The 22,691-nt window shown below is 40.0% G+C and overlaps 1 protein-coding gene across 1 annotated transcript in view; it reads left to right on the top strand.

The window, feature by feature from the left end:
* JARID2 (jumonji and AT-rich interaction domain containing 2) overlaps positions 1–22,691 on the top strand; it is a 205,152-nt gene that overhangs the window by 62,697 nt on the left and 119,764 nt on the right. The window contains exons 2-3 of the mRNA XM_088471638.1: positions 14,613–14,748; positions 22,602–22,691. The exon at positions 22,602–22,691 is cut by the window's right edge and continues 43 nt beyond it. Coding sequence (XP_088327764.1) covers positions 14,613–14,748; positions 22,602–22,691 — 226 coding nt within the window. The remainder of the gene's footprint in view (positions 1–14,612; positions 14,749–22,601) is intronic.

Below are 22,691 nucleotides of genomic sequence, written 5' to 3'. Positions count from 1 at the left end.
CACAGTGTATGCCGGCGACATCTGCGGCTGGCAGCCGGCCAGATAAAATGTCTGTCGGTCTGACAGACATTTTATCTGGCTGTGTATGCCCAGCATAAGTTAGAAGCAGATTGGTTGGTGATTTATATCTCACAATTTTATCTCTCATCAAGCTTTGATACATAGGCCCCTAAATCCCCAATTTAGACCAAATGTTACCATCCCTTCATGATTTCCCGCTATTGCAAACCTGATTATTAGATAACAGCTACACAAATGACAGTCCTGTGGGAATAAATTGGATGCAGCAGATGCCAAGAGTTAGGTTCTATTACGAGACGTTTCACACTTCTGACCACTCACTTTCCATATGAACGCTTCATTCCCTTCATTCCCTAGGCCACTGTCTTATCCTGGCTCTCCGTTTACCTACAAATCTGGTCTTTCATTTCTCCAACTCCTCACTCTTTCCTCTATCTGACTATCACAGAGTTCAGGCTCTCTGCTTTTCTCTTGAGCTGTATCAAGCCTTCGGGAGAGATAAAGTGGAGCAACCAATCAGCTCCCAGCTATCATTTATCTATAACTGTCTATAAAATGACAGTTAGGAGCTGATTGGTTGCTACTGGTAACTTCTCCACTTTATCTCTCTGAAGTTTCATAAATCTCCCCCTTTTCCAATTTTTCTTGGAAATTTAAAATGGTTCTTTGGTTTCAGTCTCATCTCCATGCACCTACATGTATCAATTTTCTCTGAATTGTTCACCTTTTGTGTAGGACCTTGTTACCAAAAGCCTTTTTGCCATTTCATCTTGCGTGTCCTCCTGCCATGCTATTACATTTTCATCCAGCCGAGTGAGCATCATAATGAACAGTGAGCAGGTTCACAAACTTACTGTACTTTGATGTTTAGTATGGATTGCAAGTCACATAGGAAGTCTGTATTTGATATGCTAGTGGTTTGTTGGAAACGTAGCTGGAATGACGGAAATAATACTGTGCTTTTCTTTAATCTAATTTCATGTTTGAATATATAATATAGCTTGTTGTGACATTACTGTCACTTCAGTCATGCCATAGTGATGGTGTGTTGGCCGAATACATTTCCCCAAACCAAAAAGGAGAATGTTTTACATAAGGCATGATTTACTGCAGATTTTTGCAGTTCATTATAAGACATTTTGAAGAATTCAATGCTGCGTCTGTAGAACAATTGCCCCAGCGGTTTATTTGCATTAGGGTGCCAAAGTGAGTGTCGAATGTACTGTAATCTGCAATGAGAACTGTTTTAATGATGGACCAGTACAGTGCTCTCTAGATTTGCTGATTAGCTGTTATTTAATGTGGACATGTGCTAGTACAGCCCGGGTCATTAAATCATGAGTTCTCGGTTTTGTTGTTCTCTCTTGTGTCCCCTATTATTCTTTGGTGTAGCAAGATGCCTGTTCTAATTAGGGCACTCATTAAGTTCATGGCTTGTTGAGCAGATTAATGTGCTTTCAAAAAGTTTCCTTTATTTTTATTTGGCCACCCCCCCTCGTCCACAGTATATTGTTTGTGTGTCTGCACCTGTATACATGGCGGTGTGAAAAGTCTTCTTTCCCACTGTGCAGCCTGTGCTGGACTTGTGGAAATATACACAAAGACTATTCCCTCAGCAGAATCCAGCTTCCCTCCAATCCCCCGACTCTGTAATTGCCACAGATGCTTCAGTCCCTCCCTCAGCACACTCACTTTTGTTTCATTCTTTGCTTTCTCCAACAGCTCCACATGTTGATTACGTGACTAAAATTTCATGTCTCCTATTTGGCTATAATTGGCCTATTTCATGCTTGCTTGCAAGAGCTTATTTTTCTGAAACAAGTTTTGTTGCAAACCATGTCACTGTGTACTATCATACTATACAAGCCTACACATATCACTCTTCTATTTCTCAGTTTCTCATATTTTGTTTTCTTTTTACTGTAGTGCAGAGGTTCCCAAACTCGGTCTTCAAGGCACCCTAACAGTCCAGGTTTTAAGGATATCTATGCTTGATCACAGATGACTTAATTAGTACCTCCGTCAATTTGAATTAAACACCTGTGCTCAACCATGGACATCTCTAAAACCTGAGCGGTTGGGGTACTTTGAGGACTGCGTTTGGGAACCTCTGTTGTAGGGGTTTATGGGGAATACTTGTATTGTTCATTACATAGGGAGAAACAGGCAAAATAGGAAACCCCTTTATTTCCATGGATCTATGGTAACCTTCTACAGTACAATTCAAGAAATATACCCCCAACATCTGCTCTCCATTGTATTAGTTTGTGGCATATATAATACAATCATTGTCATTAAAAATGCAGTGTACATAGCAAGCTCAGGTTTCCTGTAGGAAAAGTTGTTGCAGAAAACAATGCATGAGCCAAAAAGAGATCTATAGTGATCAGATTAGTCACCCTTACTGTATGTTCAGTAATGGTACAGGGTGCCCACACTGGCTGTGATGCCTCACCTGGGGCAGTGATGCAGTTACTTGGCACTGATACGGTTATGGAGGGAATTATTGTCCACTTGTTTTTACTTTCTTCTTGTATGCTCTACTATTTCCTAGATATGATGGGATTTACACATATATAACTTTTGTTTTGTTAAATGGTAGAAAATTGTTCCTTGTGTAACCAGATTTACCTTTCGTATTTCTGTTCTGTTTTTTAACAGTGTCTACTAGAACGGTCGTGACCAGCAACATCACACATTTTCTCTCTCTCCTCACAAAGGTGTGCATGTAAATTAGCAATAATATATGGAGATATGTTCAGCCGAACATGGCGGTGACAAATCGCACACAATGCAATCTCCCCTATATAATGACTGTTATTTTTAGAAGACCTTCCTATACTAAGCTGGTCACACCTTAGTAGGATTTTTGTTATGACTTAGGGGTCTTTGTATCAATAATTGAGGTACTGCCATGAATATTATCGGTCCAACTCACAGGGGATATTTAAATTTTTAAAGAAAATATCGCCACTATGTATAAAGGGGAACTCGCAGGGTCAATGGTTGCAGTAACCGCTGTCCACGCGAGTTATATCCCCGGCAAATTGTGGAAGATTTCCCCGGGGGAAGCTGAGACTGCGCATGTGCACAGTGTTGGCTTCCGGAGCCGGCCAGGGCCTGCGAGAGAGCGATCGAAAGACCTCTCTCCTGCCCCTGGAGTCTCCATAGGCTCAAAGCAGTTTACACCATCTGAAGATGATGTAAACTACTGGGGCCAAACTCTGAAAAGCATCACTTTTTGGAGTTTAGTACATAGGAGTCAGATCGTAGTCCCCATTGATGATAATGGGGACTTAGTTCTGCAGTGCTAATTAGCACTTTGCCGGAGATTTCTGCATAGTTTTATGTATAAAACAGCTTGATACATAGGCCCTTTAAACACATGTAAATAACAATATATTTATGACCCATTACACACATTTGTGTGTTTAATCAAATATGCCAGAATAACACTAGTGTTTATAGGTTTGTAGTGAGTAATCAATGCCCAGTAATGCTAGTTGCTAAGACCAGCATGGAGCTATTTGCACTTCTTAACTCACAAGTCAGGTTGGAAATGTTCCCCAGTTGTAGCTTTTATTATAGCAGGTTTTGACCTTGTAAATTGAAGCCTCTCAGCCAATCAGCCTTGGTGTTTCCAGAGAGACCAAATTCTCATGGATGCCTTCATTGCTAAGTAGAAACATGTAGTTTTATTCTTTTGTTGGAAAGTCAAAATGCAGCTCAGACATTTTGAACAGAAGAGATAAATGCAGCATATATCAGTATACTTTAAAGGGTGATGTTGGGGACTATTTCACTAAGCATACAGCTTTTTCCTTGCTACGTGTGATCTCAGTACAGCCTAATCTCCTCTACACCACATGTGACAGCCTGCAATTCTTAGCTATATACATGGGAAGTAGAGCAGCAAATATCATTTAGCTCTGCTCTGAACAGACTGTAGCTAAAATTGGCACAGGCTTATATGGTGACATGTACTCAGCTAAAATTTGTTTTGTTCTGGATCTCACCATTAACTGGATTGGTTACTCGTTCCTTTCCATGTTAAATTCTTCTCTGTATAGTTTTATTTTTCACAGGTAGGAGCCAGCATCTCCATATCTCTTACATCAGCAGACTTGGATATTTAAATCCACAGCGGGGTGGAAGGGAAGGGAGGTGTGCTGACTGTTTATAAAGTATTGCTGACTTGTAAATTGAAGCAGTTGCACATGATTGTGCTGTGTCTGACACATAAATGAATGGTAGATACTATACTAAAAAGTAAATACACTAACTGGGGTGCCTCAGGACACTTGCAGGGTGCTTCAGGTTGGTGGTCCAGTACCAAATAAAATGATTTTTAGTCAGTGAGTTTTCAAAACTAGTGCTGCCAATTAATAAATATGTGGACAAATAGAAGTGCATCTCTGTCAATTACCACATAACTGAATCTAAGGGCGGTATTCAATGGTTTCCGCAGTCTGGATCTCCCGTCTAAAGTGACGGGAGATCGCGGGCCGCTATTCAATTGGTCCTGCTTTTAGATGCTGGTTGCGTCCAAAGTGGTCGGGTTTAGCCGCTTAAATCGACTTTCCTCGACCAAAATGCTGGGCTCGATCATGAAAAGTGCCGTTTGGGTGCCCAAACAGGTCAGTTTTCGCCCATTTCAGTTCGTACCCCCCTGGGGCTGCGAGCTGAAATGGAGCGCTGGCAGATGATTGCGCCCTCTACAGGAGCAACAATTGAATATCTCTGCGCGAAGGGGGCTGAAAACAATTTAATTCCGCCTAAAGGGTGAGATATAAGCACAATTTACTTCATATACTTTTTGCAGACAGAGTTTCTGGCCCAGGGGTGCTATAGACAAAATGCTGATACTCTAGGACGCCATGATTTGAAAAAGTTTGGGAACCACTGAACTATACCAAATGTGCAAATCAAATTTGTGTTTGCTCATATTAACATACTGGCATATTACATCAATCAAGGGACTTAATTTTTTGCTATTTGCATGTATTTAACACCAATCAATTAACTGATATGTGTCTATATGTATGTAGGTAGTTATTATTTTTTGCTTGCTGCATAATGCCACCAGCACCACTATGCAAAGGAGTTCAATATAAAATGAACTGTGACATTCTAATATATACAATGGCCACTACCATGCCCCACATTTTTGTATTGTGGGAGTATTATGACACGTTAATAAATTTGACAGGAGGCCTCTGGGAGGAGATAAAAGGAGAGGGATAACAGGGAATGGAGGGCAAATCATGGCAACTCTACTGAAGGGTGAGCTCAGCATGTAGAGCAGTACAGGTTGAGTTTCCCATATCCAAATATTCCGAAATACGGAATATTCGAAAATGCTGAATTTTTTTTTAGCATGACTGAGAAAATGAAACCTTTGATTTTTGATGGTTCAATGTACAAAAACTTTGTCTAAGGCACAAATTATTAAAAATATTGTATAAAATTACCTTCAGGTTTTGTGTATAAGGTGTATATGAAACATAAATGAATTTAATTTCTGTACACATTGTTTGAGCCAAAAAATTATTGAATATTTTGTATAAAATGATTTGCAGACTGTGTGTATAAGGTGTATATAACACACAAATGCATTCTGTTTGTATATTTGGGCCCTATTCCCAAGATATTTCATTGTGGTATGCAAATATTCCAACATACGGAATATTCCGTTATCCAAAATATCCCTGGTCCCAAGCATTTTGGATATGGGAGACTCAACCTGTAGTAGCATTATAGTGGCAATTTAAAATTTAGAGATCATATTTTATGCATTTATCTCTTGAGATTTTATTAGATGGTAAGGGACAATAGAAATCTAGGGTTACAGCCTTTAACCATATTACAATTGTTATCCTGTAGTGGATTTAGTTAGATTAGAAAAAATAAATGTGGACTTTATAATTAATGTCAAGACTGCATCCCCCACATCAACCCTTCCACTCCAACCCAACGCCCAATTATAATTAGTATGTGAAATAAAAGTTATATTATTTTCAAATGACTTAAAAGCTATGCATATATAGCTTTGATATACTGGATACCAATTTATACTTGGCCATTCTATTAAAAACAAAACCATATTATTATCGTGGTTGATATGCCGGAGAATTGTAGCATGCATAAACAGTGATTTCCAAGATAGCCAGCATAAATGCAGTTGTGAATATATGTTTGGGAGGGCCCTGCTCATGAGAGAGTGAACAATGTAGTGGGAAAAAGTCGGAACTGAGACGAGGAGTGTGTGTGGCTCAGTCTGGAGGTTGGGACAGTTGTGAGGCTACACTAGTGGGAGTAGTGTAGGTGCGAGTAGGATAAACTGTCATAAAGAGGTAGGTTTTCAGAGACCGCTTAAAAATATGAAGTCTGGGGATAGAACGCGGTAGAGGATTCCAAAGGTGGGTAGCAACACTGGAGATGTCCTGATGGCGGGAGGGAGGTGACCAACAAAGAGGATTACTGAGGAAGAGAGTTTTGAGATTATGAAGTAGTTTTGTTGTAGAGGGCTTTGTATATGAGGATGTGTCATTTGAATTGAATTTTTGAGGACATGTGGAGCCATTGTAGGGATTTGTAGAGTTATGTGGCGGATGTAGAGCAGCGAGAGAAGAAAAAAAGTCTTGCAGCAGGTACTGAAGCAGGGACAGATTAGTGAGGTGAATGCCAAATAAGGGGAGGTTGCAGTGGTTGAAACAGAATAAGATGGAATAATTGATGTTATGGGGTATTCTAGCAATATTTTGAACTTGGATACAATGGGACTGAGAGATGAAAGGCATAAAAGAGAGGACAGAGTCAAGGCTGACACTAATGCTGCGAGCTTGCGAGATGGAAGAATTCTGGTGTTGATAGGGAGGAAATTTATAGGGAACTGGGGGATTTGAAGCGTTTTTCATAGTAATTAAATATTTAGATAAAATGCAGGTGACATTGTAGTGTTTTCATGGACTTATTTTGAAGCAGATTGAGTTACCGAGGTGAGACTTGCCAGTAGTTATTGCAGAAAGGAGTTCCTTCCCAGCAATGACTTTACAATGCGCCTGCAATAAATAATGGATCAGAAATGGTTCATTAGCAGTATTGTTGATTATATTCCTTTTGCTAATTAATATTTCCAAGTTACATGGTTCTATTTACAACCCCATTTAGCGTAAAGTAAAACACTGTATACAAGGCACTGTACCTATTAAAAGCTTTGTTGATCTTTGCAGCAGCTTTACAAAGTTACTCTCCAAATCTTTCTGCATATACTGCCAGAGGTCACAGCTGTTATGTGTGACCCTCATCTACCTCAAAGTGGGGGTATAGCTTGCTCTGTTACTAAGCTATTGTGGGGTGCCTACCAGCCTTAGCATGCACTGATAGTCCATGAATTATATTTAAAAAATAGAATACCGGATACTCCTGGTTATATTTTACCTTCTAAAGGTAGACATGGATATCTCATCCCATAGCACCATTTTTCTGTCAGCTCCTTTTCAGTATAGACCTTAGAAAAAGTATTGTTTTCCTACCCTCTATGCAAAAGTTATATTAAATCTCCACAGGTTCAGACTGGTATGCTTCCCAACGGGGATACAGTCAGTATGCCGGCGACTGCGATGCCAGCACTGATATTACCTGCGCTGGAATCCCGACGCCCCTCACAATACCTGCCGCCAGGATACCAAAGGTAAGTAGCGGAGTGACGGGAGGGTTGGGTTTATGCTAGCCCTGTCGGGATGCCGGTATGGGGGTTCTGACAGCTGAGATCCCGACTGCCAGCATCCCATACAAAACCCTCTCGGTGTTACCAAAACCTAGCAATGGTCTGACAGACCTACCTGCCTTCATCAGGATTGACCTGTCTAAATTTGCCAGTTTGGTGATAGGTGAAACGACGGTCACATAGGCTTCAGTGACGGCTGGACCTTCTGTTGGTTCATAACCGACCATGTCTAAGATTCGGTTGACTGAACATCATTCAGTTGCATAATATCTGTCAGTGCAAGTTGTACTTTCTTACTTTTTTTTTGTGCAAGGGATTTCTATTTTTGACGTTCCTTACCTAAAGATAACTCTTATGTAATACACTAGATTTTTTTTTTTCTTTATCCTGACTTAAGTAAAAGCCTTCTGTGTAAAGTTGTGACTGCACATGCGACTGCCTTGACTACTGCCTAAGATGCCTGACAAGCTGCGACTCCACAAAGAGGACTTGGCTGCTACCCAACTTATTTTTAAGAAGACTCAGCTGGTGGTCAGAATGCTCAGGATTTGTCACAGTTGTGCTCTGCCAAAAATTGTTTTCCTGTAGCCGCTTAATCCAATTTTAGCAGCAGAGTTAGAAGTGCCTCTCGCCTCTATTCTGTAGTAATAAATGAAATCCAAGCTTTTGGTGTCTGTTGAGTTTTGTATATTACAACCTGTCTGCACATAGCAAGATTTTTACTTTTGAATTGTGGACTAAATATTTGAAAGTATGCTCCCGTGACTTGTAGAGAAGCAGGCAGACTTTGGCTCTGCAGCTTTTCTGGAACTAGAAGTCCCAGCATGGTTTGAGAGTTCTAATAAAGTTCCAGAACTATACGTTGCCCACATCAGCTGTAGAGTGTAACCATGAGTAGTTTACTCTGTGGTACACACCAGAAATATATTTTTTTATCTTCAAGTGTTTCACACACAAATAATTAATTGACGGGGCCAACTCAATCAGTCGCAGGTTCTGTGTCCTGTGCTGGGGGTTTAACTACGCGCATTTCGCAGGATATTTTATTGAAGTGTGTTCTTGGTTCCCTTGAAATTCAATTGGAAATGGCGAGTTGTGGATGTCGCACGTTAATCTGCACTGTGCGTCCTGTGTGAAGTACATGAGAGTTGGGAAATCACACTGAATCTTAAAAAAAAAAAAGTGGCAAATTAGATATCAGGACAGCGTAGAAGGCAGTTAGTGCCCATAAGTGTTGGATGCAGGTAAGTGATGTCAGATGGCTGACTTTTGCATCTTTTAAAAATGACAGCCAACAGGTGTATTTCAGCAAATAAGGGTATTTACAGTATTTTTAGGTACATTAAAATGTCTCTATAGTGATTTTTTTTTCTTTAGTGTGTATGTGTATATAAAGTTTGTAATAAGTTGTAAAAACAAAAACCCATTTAACTCCTATCTGCAAGTTCAAAATCTATTTTCCCATCAGAACAGCCGCCACCATACATGTCCTGCATCATTTACCCCATTGTTGTGCTTGGTAAAGGAAATCAACTGAAAAATGACATGTTTATTGGCCTGGTTGTCCTATTTAAAAACCACTAAATACCATTGTTATTCATTGGGAGGGGTACTGCACTATGTAGGAGAAATTATAGGTGATTGCTTTCAGCCATTCATCAGACCCATAGTCAGTGGTGTAACTAAGGGGGGGGTCGTCGAGCAGGGCACGTGCCCTGGGTGCTGTATTGAACCAGACGGCTGTTTTTTTTTGCCGCCGTCAAGGAGCAGCCAGTAAGAGTCCGGCAGATTCTTATTGGCTACTGCAGCCAGGGCCAGCGTTGCCGCTGCCTACTCAATTTGCCGGGCGTCCGCTGAGAATTTGCCAGTGGGCACATGGCAGCTCCTTCCCTGCAAAAGCAGCCAGAGGCTGGAGCTCACTCCTGAACTCCGGCTCCAGCAGTGGGTTAAAGGAGAGACGTCCTGACTTCTCTCCCATATTGATCAGCCCAAGGACTGAAAAGGGATCAGTCAGATGGTGGCGGGCGAAGGAGCGTGGCTTCAGGTAAGTATAGTGTTGTATGTGTATCTGTGTCTTTATGTTGTAGGGGCACTACTACTGGGGGCCCTGTATAAGGGGCACTACTACTGCGGGCCCTGTATAAGGAACACTGCAGAAGGGGCACTACTACTGCGGGCATTAAGGTGCATATGGAATGGAAAGGAATGTTCCCAGTGACAAGAAATGGTGGCATGTCATGTTCACACACCCCAATTTTTAGTGCCTACGCTCCTTTTGCCGCATGCGTCGTAGCAAGAGTGTGCACAGATAAGAACGGAGGAAACATTGACCGAGGCCCAAAAAGAATTACTGCTTACCCTCAAATGTAAAAACCTGGGAGCAATTGTGAAGTCCCTGACAAATACTACACTATAGTAGTTTGTTTTTAATTGACTTAGCCAGTTTTTTTAAGTAAACCTAGTAAAAATGCATGTGGAAACTAATAGGAGCAGGATTAAATCTGATAGAATACTATTGAATGTTGATTTAAAATGGTGATATAATCCTATACCTAGCAAACCCATAATTAATAATGTTGTAAGAAAATTTGCCCTCTGACTTACTGGTTATCCTTGTGAATGTTTAAAGAGCCTGTGAAGTGATACAGTGGTTTTGCAAAATTGCTTTTCATGTTGTCATGCATAATCAACTTTCAAAAGGGTTTCCGTTAGGGCACAGGAAAATCAACCAACTAGAGGGGAAATTGAGTTTGAATTGCTTTTACAGTACGTACATTTATATATGAAAATTTACTATAGTGTTTTTTCCCTTTTATGCTAGCTAGTTAATTGCTGAACCTTCGTAATATAAAGAGTACAAAAGTGTGAATTCCAGTATATCTGTAGGTAGAAAGTAATAGATCTCATGCATTATTTTTTAGTTTTTATTTGCAATAACTTTATTTAATCTATAATAAGGGTGCAGGTTTTACAGTGTTTATTTGTAAGCCTTTCTTTTTCAATTTCGCAAGCCGCCATTTCTCAAGCCTGAAATTTAATATGTCGGTGGGGGTGATTCAATTTAACGCGATGTGAATAGCGCCAGGAACGAGTTCCCAGAGCTATCCGATTATCCCTGTTGCGCCCTGCACTTAGTCAGGAGATGCAGGTTACAGAGCCTGTTCAGACGCGCTTTCTGGCATTCTCCGACTAAAGTGCCAGCTGCGATGCTGTTAGTGCCGCGCTAAAAGCATCACAGCCGGCACTTAAGTCTGGTTTCTGCTCACACCTTATTTGAGCGGAAAGTTAAACTTGTATATACAGATCTGATGGGTTTCCCTGAGTATGGCAATTATTTTTTTATTTCATCTAAGCTAATTATTTTTTCATCTAAGCTATATCATAATGTATGTTAAGTTTTAATACTCATTAACCCCTCTGGACACAGTGATGCGAGTCTCATACACAAAACAAAGAAGTGTGACTTTTACATTGAATAAAAATTAACACATACATAAATGCAACTTTAACACAGTCTATTCGACTATGACCCTCCATACGTACATTTCCAATATATCGGATGAACATTTTATCAAAAGAAACCGCATCTGCTCAATAGAAACAATTGCTTCTGAAACAGATTATTTTTTAAACTGCACACGTTGGTCCTAGTCTTTCAGTAATGGTGACTTTCAGAAGTTTGGAGAGCTTAATGAGCAATTTTATAATTTGGGATGATAGGATCTGTAGCTATGTTGCTCTTCCATGCTACTATTTACTTATTAGAATCAAAGACTACCTTAAATATATAATAAGTTCCCGTGCACAGTTTGTACAGATATGTGACTGATGCCTTTTGAAATGTAGTGCTTAGCCACTGGTGTAAGGACATGGGTTACATATAACCTCTGTATACACAGTACTGCTCCTAACATTTAATTTTATGTGTACTTATTCTTCATCTAATCTTCCAGCTTCTGTAGGGACTGAGAGCAGGCCTTGTGAATGGTTAACAGAGGAAATTCTTGTATGTATAATGGAGTACACTATTAAATTTAAGTAGAGCTTTGATTCTTAGAGGTAATTTCAATTACATGCCATGTATGTATACATGCATGCTGCATCATGATGTACCGGCGATGTACAGTACACATATGACATGTGGCAGCTTAGCACCATGCATTTGCAGGTACATTATGAAACTCGCAATGTACGAGTGCAGTTGCTGGCATTCGCACACCAATTCAACTGCATACATTGCTCCCCCATGTAATTCAATTGCCCCCTTAAATTCCTAAAGTCTCTTCCTGCATCAAAGGCCCATAATTTGCCCAATTTTTTTCAAATACGGCCTAGTTCTACTAATAACATTCACACATATATAGGTAAAGTTTTCAGAGTATAATCAGAATTGACAATATTTGCAATAAAGATATGATTGTGCAGAGGGAATATTTTGCCACAAACACTGCACATACTTCCTGTCCAATAGTCCCATTTATATATACCCATCAGTAATCACGGTAAAACTACTGACCGTTGAAGTGCATATCATTACAATGGCACCTGTAAAGTGGAGGGATATATTAGGTACTAAGTGAACACTCAGTCTTAAAGTTACTGTGTTGGAAATAGGAAAATGAGCAAGTGTAAGGATCTGAGCAACATTGACAAAGGCCAATTTGTGATGGCTAGATGACTGGGTCAGAGCATCTCCAAAATGGCAGGTCTAGTGGGGTGTTCCTGGTATTCAGTGGTTAGTACCTACCAAAGTGGTCCAAGGACGGACAACCGGTAAACCAGTGACCAATGGGCAACCAATGCTCTTTGATGTGCGTGGGGGGCGAAGACTAGCCCGTCCGATCAGATTCCACAGCTACTGTAGCACAAAGTGCTGAAAAAATATATCCTGGCTATCATATAAAGGTATCGGAACACAAAGTGCATCACAGCTTCCTGTATAGCCGCAGACTTGGTCAGAGTGCCCTTGCTGACCTTTGTCCACCCCCAAAAGCTCCTAGAATTTGGCGCATGAGGTGGACCTACACAATTTTAGGCAGGTGGTTTTAATGTTGTAGCTGATTGGGGTACACTGCAATCATCCGCTGAGCCTGGAATCTCACCATAGCCTGCATTCTGCTGCACAGTACATGTAAATATAAATTCTACCAAACTATAGTATATTCTATAGTCTGTGTCGACTACTATTAAGTAGCTCCTTTATGCAAGTCAGCTTGTGTTTTAGTCTTAATAGCCCTGCCATTCATTGGACAGAAGCCCCCCTCCTGTCAGTGAAGAATGCTTTCCCTTCTGCACACAGATCTTGTGGTGCCGTAGACTTCAGCCGATGGGCATGCTCGCACCTTGGAATGCATCTTTGTGTAACTAAATTTGTGTCCTTCCTTGGTATTTATTGTCATTTTACAGCATGCTCAGTTTCTTACTAAGATTATGTTTTAAATAATAAGCCTTTACATGATAATGGTATACTTTACATTAATATACTATATATGTTGTTTGTTGGGCTGTCACAAGCACTTTTCTGACTTGATACTCTCTGTTTTCTATCTATACTGTTCTTTTTACTCGGATTTGAAACACTGATTATATGGTTGGTGCATTTACCATTATTGGCTCGAATAATTCTCTCACTATTGATATTAAGTGTTATTTATGGCTTGGGGTGAAATAGCTGTGATACATACGTGTCTGTATTATTAGTGGTGGAACAAACTGCTCCTAGATAGTCACATTTCGCACTGGAACCCAAAAACGTGGAGTTACCCTCAAATAAATCTATTTAATGACTGCATTGATGTGAATCTTTGTGTTGGTAGCACAAGTGTCAGTACAGTAGCCATTCCCCGGGACTGTGCCTATTTTTGTATGGAATGTGTTGTGACTACATTTCCGAGAGGCAGTATTGTGCTTAGAAAGAAAAACTATCATCAAATGCTTGTTTCTGATATTTAAGCTTTATTGTTATCCTCCTCATTGCCTAAGAAGACTTTATGCCTGTCCCAAAATGTAGGAATGCCTTTTGAATGACTTCCAGCTGGTTATCTGTGTGCTGAGTATGCAATTATTAATCCATTTTTCTCTTGCTGATTGAGAGAGCTCTAAAGTCAGAGGTCACTTAACAAGTGAGGACACAACACAGAGCCTGGGCTCCTGCCAAAGCCAGAAGTTGGGGTTAAATCACGGGGTTAAGTGACAACAATGAGCATGTTGTTAAATAATGTGATCACCAATCCTGGCTTGGTAGCAGTGTATGTGAATAAATAAAGGTTAATCAGTGATGTGGTGCATAGTTTTGATCTATATTTTGAAATAATCCATATTAACTGTTCATTTCTGTAGTAAACAATAGAAATGCACATGTGCTGATTTTATGTGGTGTACAGTGATAAGGGCAAATATACTTACTTATTTAAAGGAGTTAAGCCTACCACCTAGCTTGTATCGGGTTCTAGCATGTATGTATGTGTGTGTATGTATATGTGTATATATATATATATATATATATGTATGTGTGTGTATATATATATATATATATATACACACACACAAACACACGTGCATATACGAGATGAGCAATCTACTCAATTGTAGATGTTACTACACTACAATGAATAGATGGAAGATAACAATGTGAGATATGATTCTTTAATAATGCAAACTGTGATACATATTAGAGTGTATTGATTGTGGAAGTTCACTTTATAAACTGTAGTAATGTGCTGTTATGTTACAATAACTTATTTTTCATAATGTAGACAAACTTTACGTGATGCTGCTGAGTAAAAAAAATCTTTTTTTACGATAAGTCCAATCCACTATGCTTATATGAAGGTTAAAGTATTTGTTTTTGTCTTTTTTACAGGATGACAGTGATGGTATCCCATGGTCAGAAGAAAGGGTGGTGCGTAAGGTGCTATACTTATCTCTCAAAGAGTTTAAGACCGCGCAAAAGAGACAAAGCGATGACTGTATTAATGGGAGCTTCAAAACTCCCAAAGGTGAGTTTAACATGTTGTCATTAATATTGTGTTCAAATTACAATTCTGCCATATTATGTTAAGAAATGTAAATATGCAGAGGATTAATATTATCACTCATGTTATTTGCCAATATTTTGCTGTGCAAGCCTTATGGTGCGGATCCACTTGCCGATGGGGTAACGACAGTACGATTACAACATTGTTCTCAAACAGTCGTTCCTCATCCCTTGTAGTGCCTACACTGAACGATATGTCGTTCAGTGCAAGTACCCTCCCTCATCCTCAAACATGCCAAATCTGTCGTTATCGGCAGATTGACTGTCATGTTCAGACGATGATTGATGTCGGAAACGACCAGCAAGAGCGCGCATCGCTAATCTTTTCCGACATTATACTGCCCGATTTATGCACGATTAATGAGCGATTGAACGATGATGATGTCATCATCGTACAATCGCTCTGTTTAATTGGCATGTGGATACGCGGCTTTAGAAATATAGAACATTATATACTAATATTATAAGAATGCTGTGTCTGTCTGCCTGTTTGTTCCAAGTTGGCGCAAAAACTACTGAACCGATTTTCATGAAACCTGCATCATTTTGTAGTTGACACTCCTAGATATAACCTGCACTTTGTTTCATCTTGATCCATCAAACCAGAAGAAAAACAAAATTTTATTGAATGACGTTGACTTGGTAATGGGTGGGAGGGAGAGGTGCTTTGGGCCCTTGTTCACTTGACTAGGATAGGCTATTTAGCAGTCTGTGCACACAGGGTACACCGTGATATTGGTGTTAGTGGTGGGTGAAGGTGCTTCTGCCACCAGTCTGTATAGCGCTGCTGGTCACATGGACCACTCCCACGACAGAGCCCCTATACAAAGCAATCCAATTAGAGCACCTCAAATAAAATAAATGTTTGCAGGAGCGATTTCATCGCGTTTGAAGCGGCGGGCAACAGCTATTACTTTATATATTCCATCTCTTGGTGACGCAATGGATTTAAGATCTCATTGAATAATGTATTTTATGATAAGATTTCGAGTTTGTGGTTTGTAGCCATGCTTCTCTCTCTCTAAACTTGTGTTAGACCCACTGCTGACCTGAATTACCCTTGGATGCAACCACAGCAGAGAGATAAGTATTCTGGTCCAAGTTATTTTGTCCTCATGTTTGGCTCAGCATAAATAAGCAATCCTGCTAGTCGTAAATCAGTGCAAAGTTTCTGCCAACACCTATTACCATTTAAGCACAGTGGAATGTATGCATTATTTCAGGGACTCTGGTAGTATTTACATACAGAGATTTATGGCGCTCTTGTCAGCAAAACAGCATTGCAAAGTGGAGCCACAAACTATCCCCTTGGTTACTATAACAAAGTGCAGACACACTTGTCTGGTTCCCAAGTTTGCAGCAGCTATAATAATAAAGGAATGATGTCTGTCTTAAAGTAGCAGAATAAAATGATGTTTGTATTTGTTTTCTGTGCTTGTTTCTGTACAGCATTCTTCCAATGTGCAATCTCTTTATATCAATTGGGAACATAGTACTGTTTATGTGCTGGGCACTCGTGTCACTGTTTCAGTAGTAGTGTGATTCATCCTGCATCAATAAATCTGCAACTTTGTAAATATGAATATTAATAACTTGGTTTAAGTGGGACAGATATATAACTGACTACTACCATACTTCCGCTTTCTTCAGTCCAATTTTCATTAGATTGATAATAAAGCGAATATCTGATTGATATGCTCTGCAGCTCATTGCAGTGCTGTCAAAACTCATGATTAGGGTGGCGGTACCAATCATGAAGTGAGTTTTGAATGATTAAATATTCTCTGCAGAACGCTGCGTTATTTGGTGCTACTATACAATTACATGATGATAAAAGATATTTGGCACTGCATGTGAAGGGTCTCTGCTAACACACTCAGGCACTAATGGTCCCCGTGCATGTGTTAGTCTGGGTGGATTATTTTGTCGTGATTCTGGCTTTAGGTGTGTAAATATGGTTATATAACAGTGCATTTGGTAATGGATAGTGATTTGTTCACTTCCTCTCTGTGATTGATTGGTATGTAATGTCTTTATGAGAAGGTACTGGAGCTATGCATTGTTGGGGCAAAACAGATATGGAAATTATACAGTTCTTCACGCTTAACTTGTCAGGTCTTCCATGGAAGAAATCCATTCTAGTGCAAAAAACCTTAAACCCAACATTTGTTGTCAAAATCAGTGAATTTTTACATATCTGAAGCATCACAACCTAGAACTTTTATATGTGTAAATAAATGAATAAATAAAATAAATTTGATATGATTGACAAGATAGCTTTCTTATAGGGTTTCCTATACACTAACTCTGTGACCTGACAAGCAGTTGTTTCACTTTACCTGATTTTTTAAAATTAATTTACCAACTTTGGCCCGTACTCAATTAGCCGAGATAATTTCACTGCCGCCGGTGGAATCTAATTTCCGCCTACATTGCGTGTTTTGCCCGCGGAAACTTATCGGGCGCGCCCCTGCTCTTCGCCCTGTTCAATTCTAAAGGACGCGAAAACGGCAAGCCGCAATGCCGGAACAGGCGGAAAGTGCTGTCAGAAATGGGGAAATCAGCCTGAACCCCCCAAAAAGGTGCACTAACATTGGGGATCAATATAGATACCCCCAAATTGGCCTAATAAAGCTGTTTGGGTTACTTAAGTTGTTTCAATAGCTTCTAATTAGCATCTTTGCACATGTGATGAAGAATGGCATAAAGCAGTATTTTTGTGTAAAAATAAGTAGTCCTGGCAAATTTGGGGTTCTTCAAAATGGTTGCAAGCATATTTTAAAGTCTGTAAAGTGAAGTTAAAAATATTGTGAAAAACCCACCTGTTACAAGCACCTGCATTAAAAAAAAAACACCTCACCCCTACTTGCAGACCCCCCAAAGTCTATTTCGCTACTTTCTTTGTATGTACCTCAACTTAGAACTTTTTTCGCCCCCATTTTCAGTGTAATTTTTTGGGGTGTTCCACACTTTTTCTTAGGGATTTTTTGACACAGTTATCCTTTTGAGGAGCTTTTCCAAGGGTGCTGAGTGGTTTCCCGACGTTTGCACCCCAAAACCCCAATTCTGCATTTTTTTTTCCACCTGCTTACATCGGCTAATCTTTTCCTCCTATTACAGTGCATTGACTTTCCGCATACGCGAAAAGTTTCCACCTGGCGAAATTACGTCATCCGCGGTACTTTTCCGCGGATTCCGACTTTTCGCGTCTAATTGAGTACGGGCCTTTGCCTTGACTTTCCAAGATACATGCCTCCGTTCAGTAAGGTGTTCTGATACAATTCATGCTCTGTTACATTACATCAAAGTATTTTCGTGAGAGATTAGGTTACGTTGTTTCTTTGGGTCAAATCAAGGGGATATACCCTACCATCTATGTTTTTGTTCTATTTAGTACTGTGGACATGTTTAGAGCATTTTAATCTTGATTTATCCATGTATACTTATCTACAGCTTTGTGTTGAAGCGATTGATCTGTAGAGCAGTGTGTGAGTCATGGATTGCTTGTGGTTATACACCTGGAGATACAACATTTTTAATGTTGTGCTTTGTTTTTGACCCCAATGTAACGGCTAATGTGATACTTGTTTGCTGCTGCTAAACAACGATTTATATTTTTGGTGGATCGTTGCAATGTTAATGTTTATTTTCTGTTCATCTGGGTATATATAATTTCCTGTGTGCATAAATGCCGTAAAAGTGGCATTGGAGTGCTGAGCTTTCATATGGCTTTCCTTAGGTTAATGCTGTGATCTACAGTCTTATTGTAATATACTGCTGGTAATAAAGGACCTAACTACTCTTCTGTGTATACTAAATTCATTTTTGTATACTCGATGACAGCAGTTAAAATTAGAAGGTTTCTGCCAAATAGCCCTTTCAATAATGTTTGTGTAGTGTTCAGGAACCTGTAATATTTGTGTTACATAAATATCATTAGGTGGTTTAACAAAGGGAACCAGTCATGCCTAAAGGAATTATTATCTCTGTTACATAGGCCTATCACGTTACTGTTGCTATAAAAGCCTCTTTAAATGGTTTTTATTGAAGAGTCAATCCTCCCTTTTCCTATGAGCGTCATTACAGATATGCTGCATGCATTTATTGGTATCTTGGCACTAATCTACACACAGACTTTAATGCTGGTACACCAATGTTACTTGTTATCACATGTATGAAAGAAATACACTGAGGGAGGGGCTACATTCACTTCTTATTAGTAAAGCTGAAGTATTGTCCATTCTTTGAAGCTTGATTGTTTTCCTCACCTCTACTGTAATACATTCTTTCTCCTCCAATTCATTGCCAGTGTTTAATTCCTATAAAACCGCCATGTAGAGGAGTTGTATTCACCTGGGTTTCTCACAGCATGTTTTTTCCTGGCCACCGATAGGCTGGGTACACAGGCAGAATGGTGATGAGCGCTATTCTCACAGCCAATCACCATATACACTGCACAGCAGAATGGAGCGCGATCCCAGGTATTTCTCCTACTCTCCCTGCTGCTGGCATATGATGTAGGAAGTGGCAGGGGATGGGAGCAAACTAATTACAGGGTGAGATGACAGCAGCAGAGGACTTTGGGCCTGATTCAGAGCCGGACGCAAGTGGCTGCTCGTTCGCTCCGAGCGATGTTTGCCCAACTGCGCATGCGTACGGATCATAATACGCATGCGCGAACCAGTCAGTGCGGCCGAAAATCGTTTGTTCGCTAAATTGCGAATGCCTGCTATTTTGAGTGACAGAATGAGGCGTTTGTGGGTGGTAACAGGGGAAGGTGCTTGAAAATGGGGAGTGGAGATCCGAACGCAGGCGTGCTTAAAGGTCAAAACGGGCGTTTTATGGGTGTGCATAATTAATACAGCAGCGTCATTGACCACGTCACTGGGTTATTTTATAGCCAGAACTGCTCGCAAAATTGTGGTAGCAAAAACCAACCCCAAGAATAGCGAGCAGTTCATACGCTGGTCGATGTACTCGATTAATCTAATAAATAGCGGACATGACGTAGGATGCGAGCGGACAGGGGGCGTAGTTTCCCAAAAAACGACCGCAAGTTTTGTACGCTCGTTCAGACCTAGAGGCGTGAACAGACCGCAAACAGCGAACGGTTCATTTGAATAGCCACCCCTATTTTCTTGACGAGCGAGCGCAAATAGCGTCCGGCTCTGAATCAGGCCCTTTGAGAGAATGGATATTTTTGTATTGTTTTTGTTCAGGCATCCTTGGTAAGGCAAATAACATGGTTTGCACTGCATGTTAAAGAAATTGGTATGCCTTTGGGAGTTGGCTGGCTAGTATTCTGTGCCTATGGTTTCATCCATCTTGTGTTGAGTTCACAATCAACTTGGCAAACCTAAGCCATACTGCATTATTTTTTTTTATGTGGTTTTAAAGGTGCTTTCTGATTACGTGTCCATGAAAGTCCTATTTGTGTAGTATTTTAATCTTGAGTATCAATGAGGTCTGATACCAGGGTGATATGCTGAGACACCCATTACTGTGAAAATTGGCAGCTGTCTTTCGTGATTTTTATTTATGTATGAGCTTTCAGACTTATATGGTAGCCATCAGATTGTTTGGAAATGGCTTTAAATGGCTGGGTAGGAGAGCACCAAATGTTTTTTGAGAGCATCCCTACAGATCAAACTGTCTAGGGTTCTGCTTTTTGTTGGTGCCATCAAGTGTACTTGATTAGTAGAGCTTGGCTCAAATGACCTTCCTTATCAATATGGACGCAGCAAGAGTGTACAGGTTGAGTCTCCCATATCCAAAATGCTTGGGACCAGGGGTATTTTGGATAACGGAGTATTCCGTATTTTGGAATAATTACATACCATAATGAGATATCTTGGGAATAGGAACCAAATATACACACATAATGCATTTATGTGTTATATACACCTTATACACACAGCCTGCAGGTAATTTTATACAATATTTTCAATAATTTTGTGGCTCAAACAAAGTTTGTGTACAGAAATGAAATTCATTTATGTTTCATATACACCTTATACACAGCCTGAAGGTAATTTTATACAATATTTTTAATAATTTGTGCCTTAGACAAAATTTGTGTACATTGAACCATCAACAATCAAATGTTTCATTATCTGAGTCATGCTATAAAAATTCCGTATTTGGATATGGGAGACTCAACCTGTATTTCCTTTTCCAAACATGGCTATTTCATATTGATTTTGTTCTTTTTAAAAAATAGAAAAGTCAAATATGGTTTATTTGTCAGATGAGATTTGATTTAGTAAAAGTGGTGAGAATTACAATATTACTTCTCTCCTGATATGCAAAACATTAAACCAATTGTAGTTTCATTTTCACATATATATATATATATATATATTTACATCTTTAGTGGCCCTTTAGATCTCACTAAAATGTGCAACTTTCCTGGAAGTAGGCCTAATCATATTGTGTTTCATACCAAACATGCTACAGAGAAATAGCCTACTGCCAACTAGGCTACTATTGATTCCTGTGCCATCAATCTTTTTGCATTATCTTGCTAAGGTAGCAGTCCTCTAGCTACAATTTAATTTTTATTACCAATCTAATTAATAATCTCTCTATATTAATTTCCCTATTTTAATATTTGGAACGCCAGCATATTCCACTTCATTATGTAAAGTGTGATGCACTGTTGCCATAATTAGTTGCAGTGTATATATAACCACACTGAGGGGTCTATTTACTAAGCTTTGGATGCAGAAAAAATAACCAGAGATAAAGTACCAGCCAATCAGCTCCTGTCATGTCACATGCTGTGTTTGAAAAAATGACAGGACCTGATTGGTTGGTACTTTGTCTCCATCCAAGGCTTAGTAAATATACCCCAAAGTTTTCCACTATTACATTTTGAAATTGTAATTATTTGGAAAAATGTTTGTCACATTTCAAGGGTATATATCCAGCTGGTCTAGTTATAGACACCCTGGGTGTTTTGTCAGAAATATAGGCTTGCGGCACCTTCACTGGTAACAATAAACCACTGGAAGCAGGGCCGGCTCTAGGGGTGTTCGACCAGTGCGGTCGCACAGGGGCGCCACCCGTAGAGGGCGGCACCCCTTCCTAGCATCCCGATTTTAGTGGGACAGTACTGTCCCGCTGTTCCACCCTCGGGCCGAAGTGGCCCGCGGGTGGTGAAATCGGGAGGCTGGGGACCGGACCCCCGCAGAAAGTGAATGGATGCGCACGCGGCAACCATTCACTGACTGGAGAGGGCTGGGGGTAGCACAGCCAGTGACGGAGTGCTGGACTTTTATCCCCAGCCTGACGTTATTTGGAGGCGTGCCATACGGGCACGCCTCCAAATAACGTCACAGTGGTCGTGGCCTATGGTAATTAGGCCACACCCCCAAATTCGGTTGCGCGCGAGGTTAGGGCGCTTTCTCAACAGCCGGCACAGGGTGCTCAGAGCCCTGGAGCCGGTCCTGACTGGAAGACCATATTTTCTGAAAGCAGGGATGATTGTAGGTGCTTAATGATGGATTGTGTTTAGTTAATTATCTTTAGTCTCGAAATTATTTTCTTGACATTACTCGTGGTAACTTTACTGTAACTGTGTCTGTAAATAAACAGCCTATCCCAACTGCAAAGTATTAAAGTAGTAAACGCCTAGTATTACTTGTTCAATTTTGGATGGTGATCTGGCTGATTTTCAGAATGTTTTGCTGTATGAATCATAATCTTATTAGATATATATATATATATATATATATATATATTTTATATTATGTAGTTCTTATATCATGCAATGTGCTTGCTCATAATTCATTTATGTTAATTATTTTCTTGCAGGTCTACTTCTTAATGGGCAGTCTAAAGGATCCGGGCAGTCCTCTGAAAATGAGAAGGATGACGCATCTCAAGGGTCTTCAAACACCAATA

The sequence above is a fragment of the Taudactylus pleione genome, unplaced genomic scaffold, assembly GCF_031769625.1.
Source record: "Taudactylus pleione unplaced genomic scaffold, aTauple2 ptg000116l, whole genome shotgun sequence".
Classification (NCBI taxonomy): Eukaryota; Metazoa; Chordata; class Amphibia; order Anura; family Myobatrachidae; genus Taudactylus; species Taudactylus pleione.
Note: the sequence above shows the minus strand (reverse complement) of the source record. Positions and strands in the feature narration are given on the sequence as shown.